This window comes from Lycium barbarum, chromosome 6 (genome assembly GCF_019175385.1).
Source record: "Lycium barbarum isolate Lr01 chromosome 6, ASM1917538v2, whole genome shotgun sequence".
In the NCBI taxonomy this organism is placed as follows: Eukaryota; Viridiplantae; Streptophyta; class Magnoliopsida; order Solanales; family Solanaceae; genus Lycium; species Lycium barbarum.
The window spans coordinates 114,310,929-114,327,875 of record NC_083342.1 but is presented as its reverse complement, the minus strand read 5'-3'; the positions used below and the strand labels follow the sequence as shown (position 1 = coordinate 114,327,875).

At 37.0% G+C, this 16,947-nt stretch overlaps 1 protein-coding gene across 1 annotated transcript; it reads left to right on the top strand.

Annotated features, from left to right (window-relative positions):
* The first annotated feature begins 14,054 nt into the window (after positions 1-14,054).
* LOC132645639 (MADS-box protein SOC1-like) lies at positions 14,055-16,872 on the top strand. Its single transcript, XM_060362735.1, has 6 exons — positions 14,055-15,572; positions 15,686-15,738; positions 15,828-15,927; positions 16,013-16,054; positions 16,295-16,336; positions 16,441-16,872. Exons 1-6 carry the CDS (start codon positions 15,489-15,491, stop codon positions 16,585-16,587), a joined length of 468 nt encoding a protein of 155 aa, XP_060218718.1. The 5' UTR covers positions 14,055-15,488; the 3' UTR covers positions 16,588-16,872.
* The last annotated feature ends 75 nt before the right edge of the window (positions 16,873-16,947 follow it).

Genomic DNA, 16,947 nt, shown 5'->3' with positions numbered 1-16,947 from the left:
TGTAATAAAATATGCAAGGAAATTACATTTAGATAGCTGTAGTAAATTAACAGCTTTGTTACATTCTCAAGCCTTTTATTTTTCTTTATAGGTTTCCATATTCTTCTTTCTTTTATCGGAAAATGATCGAAAATGCCCTTAAAGCATGTGAAATTCATCAAATTTTTCTCCGTTAATAGTTTGGCCTAAAGGTGCCGTGCTATTATTAGTTTGGTAAAAAATGCTTCTATTGTTACTTAATTGGGAAAAAAATGCTCTTATTTCACATAGAACTTGACCGAATATACATAGAAGACTAATAAGGGCATATTTAGACCTACACGCATACAAAGGACATGGTTGGTCCAATTTAATTCCTAATTTTTATTCAATAACTTGTGAAGTTGCATTTATATGAAGCAACTTGACTAAACTGCAGTGAATTTTCTCACCACTTTAAGGTATCACCTAGAGCACACAATTGAGCCATTTTGTACAATTTAAATTAGAGATCTAGGTAAAGATATAACAACCATAATGTCATAAAATAAGAAAATTCATTACATTGATTCAAATCACAAAATATCTGTAAAATATCATCGATGGAGTTACTGTTGACTCCCTTTTTTTTCGTTTGAACTTTAAAATCAAGGATTATATTAGTAAATGCTTATCGTACTTCAATTCAGAAGATTAAGAAATAAAAATATTTCCCATATTTTTTAGAAAAAAAGAGTTTTATCGTTATCTAATGAAAATTGATGACGAGGTAATTATGATCTTATATACATGACCTATATTGTGAGATTAAAAAGTACATGACGTTATTTTATTTTAATTGATAAAACAATATTAAGAAGCAAAAAATATTACTTCTCACTTTTTATTAGTTATGTCACAACCCAAATAGCCGTGAGTGGCACCCACACTGATTCACCTAGTGGTGAACCAATCCTCTTAACAAACCATCCAACGATTACCAATTACCTAGCCATTTTTAGACATATCAAGAATATAAACAAAGTAATAATCATTCAAACGTCTTGTCATGACATAAATAAATAAAGGTGCGGAAGTCTAACTATTACAACACCAAAATTCGAAAGTCATCGTATAAGGACTCTAAAACATAACCGTCTAAAGAATGAACAACTGTCTGAAATAAACATAAATGTCTGAAGTGAAGTAGACATCTAAAATAAGAAAGATCTTCAGGCGGCCTGGCATGGATGGGAACTCACCCTCAAATCTGTCAGAAACTAGCCTCACACTAAATATGAGGTCTCGTAGATGCTTGTGGATCACAATCTGCACTTAAAAGAATGCAGCAAGGTAGTATCAGTACAAACACTATGTACCGGTAGATATCATAGGCAGACTAAGACTAGTATCATACATAAATCACAAAATCAATAAAATAACATATAGGCACAACAACACATAACCACAAGAAGTTATCAACAAGAATCATCCCACTGAATTAAGATAAGCCCACACAACCAACAATCAATAAAAGTAACTCAATCATGTAATCACTAACACAGCTATATCTCACAAATTATCTCAACTATGTCATGTATATGTACACACATGTTAAATGGTAGTGTTTGGCCAAGTAGTCATGAGTCCGATGCAATGCAATAAATAATGAAAGTATCTCAACCGTGTACACACATGCTAAATGATATTGTTTTCCCCAGATAGTCATGACCTGCAGGGTACTCATGGTGTCTATGTACCATTCGCTCTGAAACTGACCTCGGATCACGAGCCCATAACTAAGCCACATCCTCACCCCTTTGTCAAATGTGCCTTTTCATATTTATAAGATCTTTCTCATCGCAATGTATTTCCGTTCCACAATCAATTAAGGAATGTGAACAATCAATAAGTCAATATTAGGGAACACAAGTCACCATGTCACAAGTCATATCAAGACTCAGAATCAATTCATCAATACCATGAGTAAGCGATTACTTCAAAGCAGCTGGGGCATTAGTAAGCCCGAAAGACATAACCAGAAACTCATAATGCCCATACCTGATCCGGAAAGCTGTCTTAGGAATATCCTCTGCCCGAATTTTTAACTGATGATATCCTAATCTCAAATCAATTTTTGAAAACACAGAACCCCCCTGAAGCTAGTCAAAGAAGTCATCAATACAAAGGATAGGATATTTATTCCGAATGATGACTTTATTTAATTGGCGGTAATCAATGCACATCCGCATATTCCCATCTTTATTTTTCACAAACAGAACAGAAGTGCCCTACGGGGAGACACTCAGACGGATGAAGCCCTTACTAAGAAGATCCTGATGTTTTTTTAATTCCTTCAACTCTACTGGTGCCATCCGATATGGCGAGATGGAAATAGGGGCAAGTTTGTTGCTCTAAGTCAATGCAGAAATAAATGTCACGGTCCGGTGGCATGCCCGACAAATCTGCGGGAAACACCTTCGCAAACTCACGCACTACAGGAACTGACTTAATAGATGGACCGTTAACACTGGTATCATAGATATGTGCCAAATAAGCCAAACACCACCTAGCCACTAATTTCTTTGCAAGAATAAAAGAAATGATTTTCTTCGGTGAGGGACTAAAGTTACACTTCCACTCAAGTCTAGGCACCCCGAGCATAGCTAAGATGACTGTCTTGGCATGACAGTCTAGGATTGCGTGATAATGAGCTAGCCAACTCATACCCAGGATGACATCAAAGTCTATCATGTCTAAAATCACTAAGTCAACCCAGGTGCTAGACCCTGTAAGTGTGACAGTACAAGATCGAAAAACTCTATCTACAACCACAGAATCTCCAACTGGAGTGGATATATATATATATATATATATATATATATATATATATATAGGGGCATCAAGTAAATCACAGACCATATCAAGACCCACAGATAAATATGTAGACACATAAGAAAATATAAAACCCAGGTCAAACAATACAGAAGCCATCCAGTGACAGATTGAGATGTTACCTATAATAACTGCATCTGAGCCCTCAGCCTGTCTTATCAGGAAAGGCATAACAATGAACCTGTCCGCCAGTAGCTTGCGATCCATCGCGATCAACCTGTCTTGTCAGGGTTCCGCTTCTGCCCGGCTGATGTCCACCTCTACCAATCTGAAACCTGCCTCGATTAGGCTGGTTGCCATACCTGTCGTGTGAACGCCACGCCCAGATTGAGCGTAGTTACCCCCATAAGATCCTCTCTCTCTACCTGATGCTGAAGCTCTGGGAGCCTAAAATTGAGTACCCTGGCTGGGATAATTTCTTTTGAAATATCCCGTATTACCGCACTCGAAGCATCCGTTGTCTAGTGTCGGGCGCTGAATAGAGACGGACGAAGGCGAGTAACCACCATAATCTGGGGCTCTGGTTTGCGAACCCCCTGGCTGACTGAAATAGTGCTGACTGGCACCCGATGGGCCCCCAGCTATAGCTTGTATGGGTGACTGAAAAGGGCATCCCGAAAAGACCCAGGAACCCTGGCCCTTTGAGAAAGAGCCACTGAAACTACTATCCTTTCAGGCCTTCTTCTCTGTGTACTTATTATAACTGTCCTGCCTCACACCCTCAATGGTCCTAATGTGATCCACTACTTCCTGAAAGGAAGCACTTGTTGTTGCAAGCTGAAAAGCTGACAACTGAAGGGCGGTGTTCAATCCCTTCATAAATCTCCTAACCCCTTCTCCTCCTCAGTAGGCACAAGGTGGAGGGCATAATGAGACAACGAATGAAATCGAGCCTCATAAGCAGCTACAGACAAATTACCCTGCTCAATATTACTGAATTCATCAATCCTGCAGTCCATCAAAGTATGAGGAGCATACTTGTCTAAGAACACATGATAAAACTGAGTCCATGTCAACAGAGGTGACCCCGCTGTCCTGTACTCTACAAAAGCCCTCCACCATAACTTGGCATCACCCAAGAGCTGGAAGGTAACAAACTCCACACCATACTTCTCTACCACCCCTCGCCCCCCCCCCCCCCCCCAATATTATGGAGACTCTCATGACAGTCCATAATGAACTCGTAAGCATTCTCAACCTCAGTGCTGAAGAACTCTAGAGGCTTTATCTTAGTGAACCTCCAAAATAAATTATGCTCATCCTCGGTCAACACTGAACCTCCCACTGGTCTAGGAAATACCTCTAATCCGGAGCCTTATCCAAACGAGGAGCCACAGTTACAGCATGCTGTAATGCTAGAGCACGAACTCCGCTGGGAAACGGATCACCCACTCTGGCACCCTGAGCACCTGGAACAGTTGGTAACACACCTTCCTCTGTCAAGCCATTTAGCAGGTTCAACACTCGGACCATCACATCTGACAACACTGAGGAGGAGCTATAGTATCTGGCTGAGCTGGTGCTGCTTCAATCTCTGTTGTCTCATCTGGAACTACCTGAGGCTTAGGGGACTAATGCGGTGCTGAGCAGCCACAGGTGCCTCGCCCCTGGCTGGTGCTGCTGCTTCCCTGCCTTTACCATGACAACGCCTTTTGGCCTGGCCTCCTCCACGAACTGTGGCCCTAGCGGCCGGCACAGGCGCCTCATTTGCTTCTGTCGCACGAGTCCTCACCATCTTTGAGAGAATAGAAAGAAAATTCAGATACTAATTTGAATTATCCAAATACCAATTGGAATCACGTAGCACGAAAGAAAAAGAAATTAAATTTTCCTAGTGTCCCATAACCTCTCGAAGATAAGTACAAATGTCTCCGTACCGATCCGCAAGACTCTAGTAGACATGTCCCATAGCGAGATCGATGAACCTAATGCTCTGATACCAACTTTGTCATGACCCAATAGCCGTGAGTGGCACCCACACTAATTCACCTAGTGGCAAACCAATCCTCTTAACAAACCATCTAACGATTACCAATTACCTAGCCATTTTTAGATCTATCAAGAATATAAACAAAGTAACAATCATTCAAACGTCTAGTCATGTCGTAAATAAATGAAAGTACGGAAGTCTAGCTATTACAACCCCAAAATTCAAAAGTCATCATACAAGGACTCTAAAACATAACTCTCTAAAGAATGAACAACTGTCTGAAATAAACATAAATGTCTGAAGTGAAGTAGACATCTAAAATAGGAAAGATCTTCAGGCGGCCTGGCATGGATAAGAGCTCACTCTCGAATCTGTCAAAAACTAGCCTCATGCTAAATATGAGGTCTCGTAAATGCCTCTGGATCACAATCTGCACTCAAAAGAATGCATCAAGGTAGTATCAGTACAAACACTATGTACCGGTAGGTATTATAGCCGAGTAAGATTAGTATGATACATAAATTGCGAAATCAATAAAACAACAGATAGGCACAACAACACATAACCACAAGAAGTTATCAACAAGAATCATACCACTGAATTAAGATAAGCCCACACAACCAACAATCAATAAAAGTAACTCAATCATGTAATCACCAACACAGCTGTATCTCACGAATTATCTCAACTATGTCACATATATGTATACACATGCTAAATGGTAGTGTTTGGCCAAGTAGCCATGAGTCCGATGCAATGCAATAAATAATGAAAGTATCTCAACCATGTACACAAATGCTCAATGATATTGTTTTTCCGAGATAGTCATGACCTGCAGGGGACCCATAATGTCCAAGTACCACTCGCTCCGAAACTGACCTCGGATCACGAGCCCATAACTAGGCACATCCTCACCCCCTTGTCAAATGTGCCTTTTCATATTTATAATATCTTTCTTATCACAATGTATTTCCATTCCACAATCAATTAAGGAATGTGAACAATCAATAAATCAATATCAAGGAACACAAATCACCATGTCACAAGTCATATCAAGACTCGAGAATCAATTCATCAATACCATGAGTAAGCGATTACTTCAAGTCAACAAGAAGAATATTCATTAACTCCTTCTTTACCATATCATAATAGTTAATCACATGATCAATCAATCAATTATCAAATAAGGGAATTTCCAACCACACTTTATGTCCGAAGCCCTAATCATGCTTTTTCTATCCATTTCATAACATATGCAATCAACTAATCAAAGTCTAACTCAAGTAGACCGCAACCTACCTAAAAGCAGAACTAAGAGAATGTAATTACTCCGCGATAGCTTTCCCACTTCGCAAAGCTTCCGAATGTTCAAAGTCTAGAAATATAGCGCTACATGAGTATTCGAATCATCTATTCAATCAATACAATAATTTTGGGAAAACAACCCAACTACTTCTACCCTTTTTAAATGGGTGAACTATAACTAAGTGTGAATTCATCATAATATCAACCCCAATAATCATATTCTATCTGCTCATAGGTTTTCTAATCATTCCAACCCTTCTACAAGCAGTTTTTATGCCAAAGTTATCATCTTTATGAAATCCTAAGTCTCAATACATCATTCCTATCATGTAATAATCAATTCTCATCCTAGGAAGTGATAATCTATACTTCTAGATGATTAAAAAACAATAACGCATTCATTAATCAAGGGTTTCTTAAGTTCCAGGGTTTTAGCCCTTCCATTCACCATTTACGGACCTTTAACTAATCATGGAATCTAACATGATGATGGAATGAACAAAGACTAAGGGTTGAGACTTACTTTTCAAGAGTATTTTAGCCCTAGCCTTAGAATTTCGCCACAGGAGTTCTTGAAGACTATTTTAGAGTTGTGTTAGGAATAAGTTCGGAAAGGATATAAAACACGATTTCTGCCTCCCGTTGACCGCTGCAGCGATCAAAACCTCATTGCAGCGGTCTCGCTATAGCGGGAACCCTCCCACTATGTCGGACCTCATTAATCCCCGGCTCACCGTAGCGACGAGCCTATCATTTCTACGACGGACCCGCTACGGCGGTACCGTACCCGCTGTAGCGGTCCATTTTGACCAGTAGCTCAGTTTTTACACCAGTTTTTCACCCAAAGATCCCAACACCAATATGAGGCCCTGCAGACGCAAACAACACATGTACATACACATAAAAACACGCTACGAACTCACTCGCGGCCTCGAAAATTCCCAACGGAGGTCTAGTTCCCCCCCCCCCCCCCCCCCCCACACCCACACACATACAACCTAGCGGGTCGGTACAAGTTAAAGAGAGTTAAAAAGAAAAGAAACAAGAAAAGGGGTCTATTATTTTTATCAGGAATAGTATGTGCATATGTGATGCCTTAAATTGGTGAGAATTTCCTAGAATTTAACCAAGTTGCTTAATAAATGATATGTCACAAGTTGTGGAATAATTGCAGTTAGCAATTAAATTGGATCAAATATGCCTTCAATGTATGCGTGTAGCTCCAAATATGTCGTTATTGTTTTTCAGTTATGTTCCGTTAAGTTTTTGTGAAATAAAGGCAATTTTACCCAATTAAGTAACAATAGGAGCATTTTTAGCCAAACTATTAACGACATGGGGTATTTCTGGGCCAAACTATTAACCGAGGACAACTTTAATAAAATTTGCATATTTTAAGGACATTTTTGACCCTTTTTCATTCTTTTAAGTCAACTATCTTTTTGTCAATTTATCATTTTGTTGTTTTAGTTCTTTAATATGTACTACAAATTGAAAAGCTTCCTCAGCCCCCCCCCCCCCCCCCCCCTCCCCCCTCTAAACCTCCTTCCTCACATGCAAGTGCTTTCCTCATATCATTTCATACAAATGTGACAATCCCTTTACATTTGAAATGCAAATTAAATAAGTTATGAGGAAGATCAGGACCACGTACACTTAATTAAAGATGCAGTTTTAATTTTATTGAGATATATAGAAGTAAGAGATATGGATATTCAGATCCCCCCAAAAAAAAAACACTTCAGAAGATAAACAGCTAGAATAGTTTATAATTTGTGCCAATGTTATATGCATACTAAGTTTAGCTTACATACATATAATGCTCTTCACTTTAGAGTTATGTAATTGTTTCACATGAAATTGTGAAAAAACATTCAAACGGGATTATAAAGTAGGTTTCCAGCTTTTCCACCCTTGTTTTGGATTGGATGTTTAAATTATTTGCATGATATTTGAGTCGATACACTCAAGGGTGTGGGCCTAGTGGTCAATGAAGCGGGTAGAGAACTATAAGGTCAGAGACACAATCAGTAGGTAATTTCTTCAAAACGAAAGAATTTTCTATTGAATGGAAGATAATTTTACATCAACAAGTAAATGAAAAAAAGAAATTATTTAGTACTTATTTCGATACTAATTCAAATTGTGTTGATGTGTCATAAGAAGGATAGCTATACTGATTTGGTGTACTTTAAAGAACCCGCAAATATCGGAAAAACAACAATTATTGCTAACCAAGGGAATAGTAATACAGAGAAGACAAAATTGTTTCAAGCACCGATAGAATCGGAAGCGCCCCTCCTTTCAAAAATTGAGTTATATTATTGTCCTACAAGGGTTATGCGAGGATTTCCAAAGAGATCTATTATTAAGGTCTTAAGCTACTCAATGATTAGCTTAATGTTTTTTGGTATTATTTCAATTTCACCTTTGAGTGTTGAGTGTTCATATTTCTTAAGTAACAACTAATTGTCATTATGCATAATCCTAACATTATCATTGATTTTTTCCTTACTCTTTTCTCTAATATTTGATTCACTATTCATGTCTGAGTGAGCTTTAAGTAGACTTGATAGTCGACTTGCCTAGTTTGTATTCCAAGTTGCGTTTCATTTTTTATTTTTTGAGAAGGCAAGTTGAGTTTCATTTTATTTTATGATTTAGTTAATCTTTTGATATAAGAAAGAGGGATTGCACTGATCCGATTGAAAAGATTAACAGATTCTTCTGTGGATATAAGTGCAAAGATCTTTTTTCACCTTATTAGTGAGTTTTAACATATGATAACATATTAGTTATTATTTTTTACCATATTAATGCTTATCAAAAGAGTTACTTGTAATTGCTACTTAATAAGTGAACTGATCATATAAACTTTTCGATGCATAATTTCAAATTTAAAGTCATCTTCATTTTGAAGACTCAATTTTGATTAGCTATTTTATTTTAATAGTGAACTAATTGTGCTTCACGCGATATTCAAATACTAAAAATAACAAAAATAGACTATATACACTTAATTGTACACAATCTCCATTCTCTTACACCATCTCTAATCTATTTATTTTCTTTGCGTAAAGTGTTTATAAGTTACTCTATGATAAATTGAAGTAAATAGATATCTCTTCTACTTTGGTCTTCTTTAGATTTCCAAAGTAAAATGACCTTTATAACATCCCTATATATACTTTCCTTTGTAATGTAAAGATAGTACGACATTTAAGCCAATGTTCATCATCCCAAATGTTCTTGTCATTGCTCCTTTGAATTATTCAAACATCTTTAGATTATTTTCTGTCAAGATAAAATTATCCACATACAAACAAACAACTGATATGTCGCCTTTATTGTTAACTTTTAGATAAAGTGCATGTTGAGTGTTTGGAAGTATATGTCAATTCTATAATTCCAAGCTTGTAGAGTTTGCTTCAAGTTATAAAGAGCCTTTTTAATGTCAAGAGTTTAACTTCATGTCATTCACCCTTATTACCCAAAGGTTGATCGATGTAGACTTCTTCCTCCAAAACTCCATTTAAGAAAGCTGACTTCACATCCACGTGATTAGTCTTCTATTGATTTTGGGATGACAAGGAAATTATCAAACAGATTGTTATCAATCGAGCTACTGAAGCAAAAACTTCATCATAGTAATATTGGCCTTTTGTTTGTACCCCTTAACTACCAATCTTGCTCTGTACCTCTCCACTTTTTGTTTTTAGAATTTTCTTTAGCTTGTTAACTCATTTGACTTCAATATTGCTTTGTTTCGTGGAAGTGTAACCAACTCTCATGTATCATTCTTCTTGATTGTCTTGATTTTGTCGTCCATAACATATCTCCATTTTAATTTTTTGGCAGCATCTTCATAACTTAGAGGCTCACTATCCACTAATAAACAAAAATGAGTTAAAAGCACTTAAATTTTCTATTAACTCTTCGGTGCATCATAAAATTCACGAAGATTTCTAATCTTTCTAGGTACTCTGCTTGAACTTAATTCCCCAACTTCTTGAACTCCCGGTGAAGGTATTGTAGGTTGTGTAGTAGGCTACTCCACTACTTCTTCATCATCTTCCTCATCATAAAATGGACTAAAGTAGTAATTTTCTTTAATTTTTCATTCTCAAACACGACCTTCATCAAATTTAACATCTCCTATGATAACTTCATCATTTCTTGTGTTATAAAGCTTATTACCCTTTAGAACTTTGATCCTAACTAATAAAAACACACATCTCACTTTTGCCATCAAGCTTAGATCTCTTCTCATCTGGTACATACATATAAGCAATGCTTTCAGATGCTCGTAAGTGAGCAATTTTTTTGTTTAAACCACTCCGAGCGTCTTGTCGTATTTTCTCACGAACACTTCTGATGTGAAACTGATTTGATAAATACACCACACAAGCAATTGCTTCAGCCTAAAGTTTCTTAGGCATATTTTTGCTCTTCAACATACTTTTTGCCATGTTTAGAATAGTGCAATTCTTTCTTTCAACGACATCATTTTTTTGAGGTGATCTTGAATCAGTCAAAGAATGATGAATTTCATCCTTCCTACAAAAAAACTTGAGTTCATTTGAAGTGTATCCACTATTATCGAATCGACATGAAATTTCTTAAGGTTTCAAAACAACTCAGGTTTTTTTTTTTTTAAAAAAAATCCAAGTTTTCTGAGAAAATTCATTATGGAGGAGAAGAAAATAATTACTTCTACCAAGTGATGACGGATTGATCGGTCCACATACATTGTGAATCAATTCCAAAGGCTATCGTGCTCTTGTCAAAGACTCTTTAGCAAAGCTTTTCCTTGCTAGCTTTCGGAAGAGACATCTTTCACCAAGTTGATTAAGATGATCGATAGTTGGCAACCTTTTCACTAACCTTAGACTATGAAAATTTAAATGACCAAATCTTATTTTCCAAAATCAAGATGAATCTTTGACATGTGGGTATAAGTAACTCGGCACATCAATTTGAAGATTCAAAACAAACATTTTATTTTAATCATTGGAACCTTGGCTAATCTCTTATTTTTCATCTTTCATAATCGACCTTTTATCTTTCAAAAGAATGTTATATTTTTTGTCCAAAAGTTTTTCCAAACTCAAATATTACTTTTCATCTCGAGTACATACATGACATTAGAAATTAATTGATGACTTTTATCTTTCGAATTAAAACCGCATATTTTCCTCTTATTGCAACTCGCAATGAGTCCCCAAAAGTGATACTTCCACAAAAATGTTGCATCAAAATCAAGGTACCACTGGTTTGTTTCTTCACTTTCTTCTCCTTTGGATGTAAGAAGTAAAGTGCAATTTTCATCTTCATTTTTATCTCCATAAAATTATTTTTCTGCTCCATATTTTTTTTACACTTCCCAAAAAAATAATTATTTTTTTGGGAAGTATAACGTTCAGTATTTGACTTATTATATCTTCCTTGATATGGCCTTCATCCTCTACCTCTTCCACGACCTCTTCCTTGGTTGGAGTGTTACTTTTTTACTTTATTTGTTTGTGGTTGATTACCACCTCTTCCATCCACAATGTCTTTGTTGTGAGCCACACCATTCATCTTTCTCCTTCAAAGAAAGCTTTGCTTGCAAAACTTGCTCAACCATTTCTTGTCTCAATTACTTCAATTTTTCGTCATGAGCTTGAAAAGAACGCATGAACTCTTCTATGGTTATAGTGTCACAGTCCTTGGACTCTTCAATGACAACCACAACATAACTAAATTCATGACTGTTGAAGTGTAATTCGAAATTGATTTGGATTCCTTCATTTACAATAATTCAAACTCTCCTCTTATGGTTTGGAGACGAACCTTTTTCATGTTGTCCAAACCTCTAATGGTTGGAAGAATATCTCATATTTGCTTGGAGGTGGTTGCATATGCAACCTCCTCGAACACCTTTTCATCCAAACTTTGATATATGAGAGTAAGCCCCTTCACGACCTTTCTTCTTTGTAGCAACGACATCTTTCGTTTCATTAACTCTGTTTTCCACCAGTTTCCAAACATCTTAGGCACCAAGCGGGGCCTTCATTCGAATGTACCAATTTTCATACTTTTGTTTAGTCCGCATCGGAACTTAAAATGGAGTTTCATTAGTGTTAGTCAAACTCTACATTCAGTTATCTTCCAAGCACACCAGCTCTGATACCAAATGTTAGAAAATTTTAGAGAGGAAGACAACAATATCACACACTTAAAGGACCTCACAAGAAGAGACGTGAGGATGGATAGTTTTTCACTACTTCGTTTGCATGAAATGACTAGCATACATGGGTGTTTATAAGTCTACACCATGTATCTAGACTAGTATACATGTATCTTCATTATTTTATTCTACACTTCACCTCTTCCAAAGTACATGAACAAATCCATACTCTAATACATATATTTCAAAAATCAAAATTCTTAAATAATTAAAACTCTAGTTCGTAAATTAAATAAAATACAATTTGAACAAGTTTAATATTTCAGCATCTGTACATAATCTTATAGAGACTAGTTTGGCCACGAGAATTATTCACTTTTTTTCGGAACTTTTTTTTCAATTTATTTGAATCAATGTTTGGCCATGAAAATTTCAAATGCAACTTTTGGAAAACACCCAAAATCATGTTTTCACATATTTCACTTTTAGTACATTCAAACGATCAAATATTTTTTTTGCAAAAACTATAATAAAACACAAGTCCAACTTCAAAAATTCCAAACAAAAGTGAAAATATTTGGTTTGTATGGCCAAACGCCTACCAAGTATCTTCATGTGTGTATGCAAACTCATCCCACGGGCATCTCACATGTATATATTTCAAAATATCCCCATCGTGAGGTGATGCACAAAGTGCAATCAAATTCGAACTAACAGATCTAGAAGTTGGGAACTTGAAGAACTGTAAGCTAAGTTCAGGGTTCAACCGAGATATTTATCTAGAGAGAGGAATATTGAGAGAGTTATGAGAAAATGTATATTCATTGATGTTTGATTGTATGAGTTACAAGGTATTTATAAAGTGAATCTAATCAATTACACAGCTGTCAACTGCTATGCTAACCTGTAACTGATTTCTGGACTTGTAACTAACTTTGAGACTTTAACTAACTTTGCCACATTAGCTAATTAACTAATACAACTAATAAAATGCTAATTCAGCTACTACATTTCATAACAACAGCTACTACATCTCATATCATGAGGAGGAGCAAAATCTGTGGCACAGCATTAATCTTGAATTGTGTTTTTGGAATTAATATATTTGCATGCCAAACTAAATGGTGCTCTTGATTCTGTCTCCACAGTCATTTTGCATAAGAGGTTTTTGCTTTGTAGCCATATATTATGTGGTTCAAATCCTTCAAAAATGCAGTCAGGACTCAGGATCCTCCAAAAGGATACTGGTGTGACAACAGTTTTTAAAGATCATAGGCCATAAGTTCCTTATCCCTAGTCCATGCACCCTCCTTTTCCCTTTAATCGGAAGAATTTCCTGTATAACTCCTCACTGTAGAAAGTTCCTTCTACTAGCCGCTATCCATATGTCCATTCTTGTCACCAAAGGAAATAGGGATATCTTATCGGTTGCATTGGTTGATTGTCTGACAAACAATTAATGAGTATCAACTTGCTAGCCAAGGATAGATATTGTTTCTTCTTAAGTTGCAAGTGTCTTCTTGACCGTCTAAGCCAGAGTCTGCTGCATGAATTTTCGTTTGAGTCTATAAAGTGAGTAACGAAATAGAAGAAAAGTACCAATTCTGCAACTAATGATCTCAGCCAATATTTACATCAATGGACACACCAACAATCCTAAGCTCAAGAGGTTGATAGGGGACACTGTTCAAATCACTTCTCAAGCGGATGTTCAGATTTTACATTGGTTTAGAGAAGCAACTCAAGTGGCCAACTACCTTGCGAACTTGCATCTCAAAGTAGAAAAAGAACCTTCTTTACCTCTTTAATCAGTTTCCTAGAGAGGTGAAGGGACTAGTTCAACTTGATAGATGGCAACTGCCAAGTATTAGAAGGAGATTCAACAAAGCTAATTTTTTTGTTAGTTGAACTTGCTCTTAGTATAGTAGCAAGGAAACCAGTATAGTAGAATCTCTTTCTTTTCTGGGAAAGATTGATTTGTTCAATCTTTCTTTTGGAGGACAGGTCCATTTTCCCCTTCAATGTTGTAAGTTTTTGTGGAATATATAGACATGGTAGGGGTCAAGCCAAACCTTCCATAATGAAAGGCAATGCCCGAGGTTACTGGCTTGAATGGGGAAAAAAATGCTTCATGGAAGGCTCTAAAGGCTGACAAAGACGCCGAGAAGGACCTGGTACCCCACCCTGGAGGTCTTCAAGGCATGCTGGATTTAGGCGACGGGAGGTTCTAAAGAGCGCCATGGCGGCCAGTCCACGACCACTGACTTAAGGAATGCCACAAGCGAGTTTAGGGGTTCTTGAAGATTCCTTGGCAGTAAATAGGAGGGGGACTCCCCATTTTTAAACGATCTAGTCAGCAAGTCCAACTAGAAAGGTGAGTGTACTACTGAGGTGTTTCAAGTGTGTAGCGAATCTAGTGAGTCTTGTGTTAAATAGTTGTAAATCGAAACACACTTGCTTCTCCACACCTTGGAAACTTCTCTACTAGATATATTGTCATCTTGCACCTAAGGGTGCGACTTAGTAGTCAATGAAGTGGGTTGAGCACCATGAGGTGTCAGGTTCGATTCCCAGCAGAGACGAAACACTAGGTGATTTCTTTCCATCTGTTCTAGCCTTTGTGGACGGAGTTATCTGGTATCTGGTGGGAGGTGGCATGTATCCCGTGAAATTAGTCGAGGTGCGCGCTAGCTGGAATAGATACCACACTTATCAAAAAAAATATTTATTGCCATCTTCACACAAACATAGCGAGCTTGCTATGGGTATTGACGATTGTGAGAGTCAAGCCACACTTTTGAGTAACCTAGCGTTTATCAAGGGGATACTCTTGCTAGGTGATGCTATAACGAGTCTAGGCCAATGACACTAAGCTGCTGTAAACGTTTGGAGCATGATGATTCAACCTGTTCTACTAATCTTTTTCATCCTCCTCTCCGCTGATAAAGCAAAGGAAGCAAAAAAAAAAAAAAAAAAAAAAAGTCCATAGCTTAAGACATGATAATTATCTATTGTACCAATGGTATTGTTGTATTCCATTGTTATGGCAACATGTGATATTGTCCTTCCTAGTTATGAAAGATGTTCCAATTTTAACCCACTCTCAACTACTTGAAGAGTTCCAGAGTTGCTTATGTTCTTATTAGAATAGTTTGTCATTCAAAGTTCGGTTTTGCTATTTGCTGCTGTTCAAAAGAAAGGGGAAAAGACTAACATGAAGGATTTTGCAGCATGCAGGATATAATGGAGCGTTATAAGAGGCATGCTAAAGACAGAATTCAACCTGAAAACGAAGGTGTGGCACAGAATCTGCAGGTAGAGCCTTGGTTTTGTGTTTCCACTTTGGGATGAATTGGAAAGCAATTAGTTTCTTGCAAACAATTGGGTAAAGTCTTACCGTAGCTTATACAACAATGCAATATTTGCAGCATGAGGCAGCAAGTTTAATGAAGAAGATAGAGCTTCTTGAAACATCAAAAAGGTTCAAATAAACCTTACTCCGAAAGTTGTTTCACTGTCATTTGTCTCCCTTTCCTTTGAGAAAGCCTTCTAAAACAAATGAAATTTCAGGAAACTCTTGGGAGAAGGTCTGCATTCCTGTACCCTTCAAGAACTACAACAGATAGAAAAACAGTTGGAACGGAGTGTCAGCACCATACGGGCACGAAAGGTTACTTGATTAAAGACCAGGAAATGATTTGTTCATCTTATGAAGTCTTGGGACCTTGACATTTATCTTTTCTTGTTCTTTTCAGATTCAAGTTTTCAAGGAACAGGTTCAGCGACTAAAAGAAAAGGTAAGGCCACATTGACTGATTTATTTTGAGCTTCAATTCCTATAAAGGTACACAATAATATGAGTTACAAAGCATGAATAATGCAATCATTTAAACAGTGAATTCAAGATAACTAGGATTGCAAAGTCTAAACAACCTATCTAGAGGCATGACTTTGTCGAATAGTCAATGTCTCTATCCGAGAATTTCTAACTGCTTTACTACTTGTTTGATTAATGCTTTCCTTCCTAACAAATCCAGGAGAAAATCCTTGATGCTGAAAATGCAATGCTGAGGGAGAAGGTATACTTTCTTTTCCTTAGAGCAACCTTAGTATAGTCTTCTTTGTCTTCTTTTTTTCCAACTCGTCGACTCTAATTCATAATTGTCTGGTGCCTATGTTATAGTTTGGTGGCTTTCAACAGAGACAAACACCAAGTGGGGAGAAGGAAGGAGAAGCTCTTTGTACAGAGAGTAGCGAAAAATCGGATGTGGAGACTGAATTGTTTATAGGACCACCAGAGTGCAGAATAAGGCATCCATTACAGAATTGACCGGTTAAACATATTCTGCCCTATCTGCATTTAAGGGTGTATAATCAATTGTCAAATAGTCGTTAGGCTAAATAAATGTGCATTTGAGCAAGCAAACTAATTAGGCTTATGTCTCTTTGGCGCATCTGATGGAACTTATATTTCCTTTGACACTCTTAGTAATGAACTCCTCTATTTATGATGTTAAGCACCTGCTTGCTGCTTTCATATTTGTAGGACAGCTATAATAAAACTTAACAATATTCTAATAGTTGTTTATGGTATATATCAGGAAAATCTTAAGCATCATGGCTATTGACTTTCCTGCTTGCCTCTTGTTCATTTTGTTATAATATTTCTTAATATCAAATACATCAAAAC

Bases quoted from the DNA above. Each gene is read 5' to 3' on its own strand.
- LOC132645639 (XM_060362735.1), top strand. From the start codon at position 15,489: ATGCAGGATATAATGGAGCGTTATAAGAGGCATGCTAAAGACAGAATT. The intron at 15,573-15,685 runs GTAGAGCCTTGG...CAATATTTGCAG, and splicing joins GTGTGGCACAGAATCTGCAG to CATGAGGCAGCAAGTTTAAT. The intron at 16,055-16,294 runs GTAAGGCCACAT...TAACAAATCCAG, and splicing joins TTCAGCGACTAAAAGAAAAG to GAGAAAATCCTTGATGCTGA.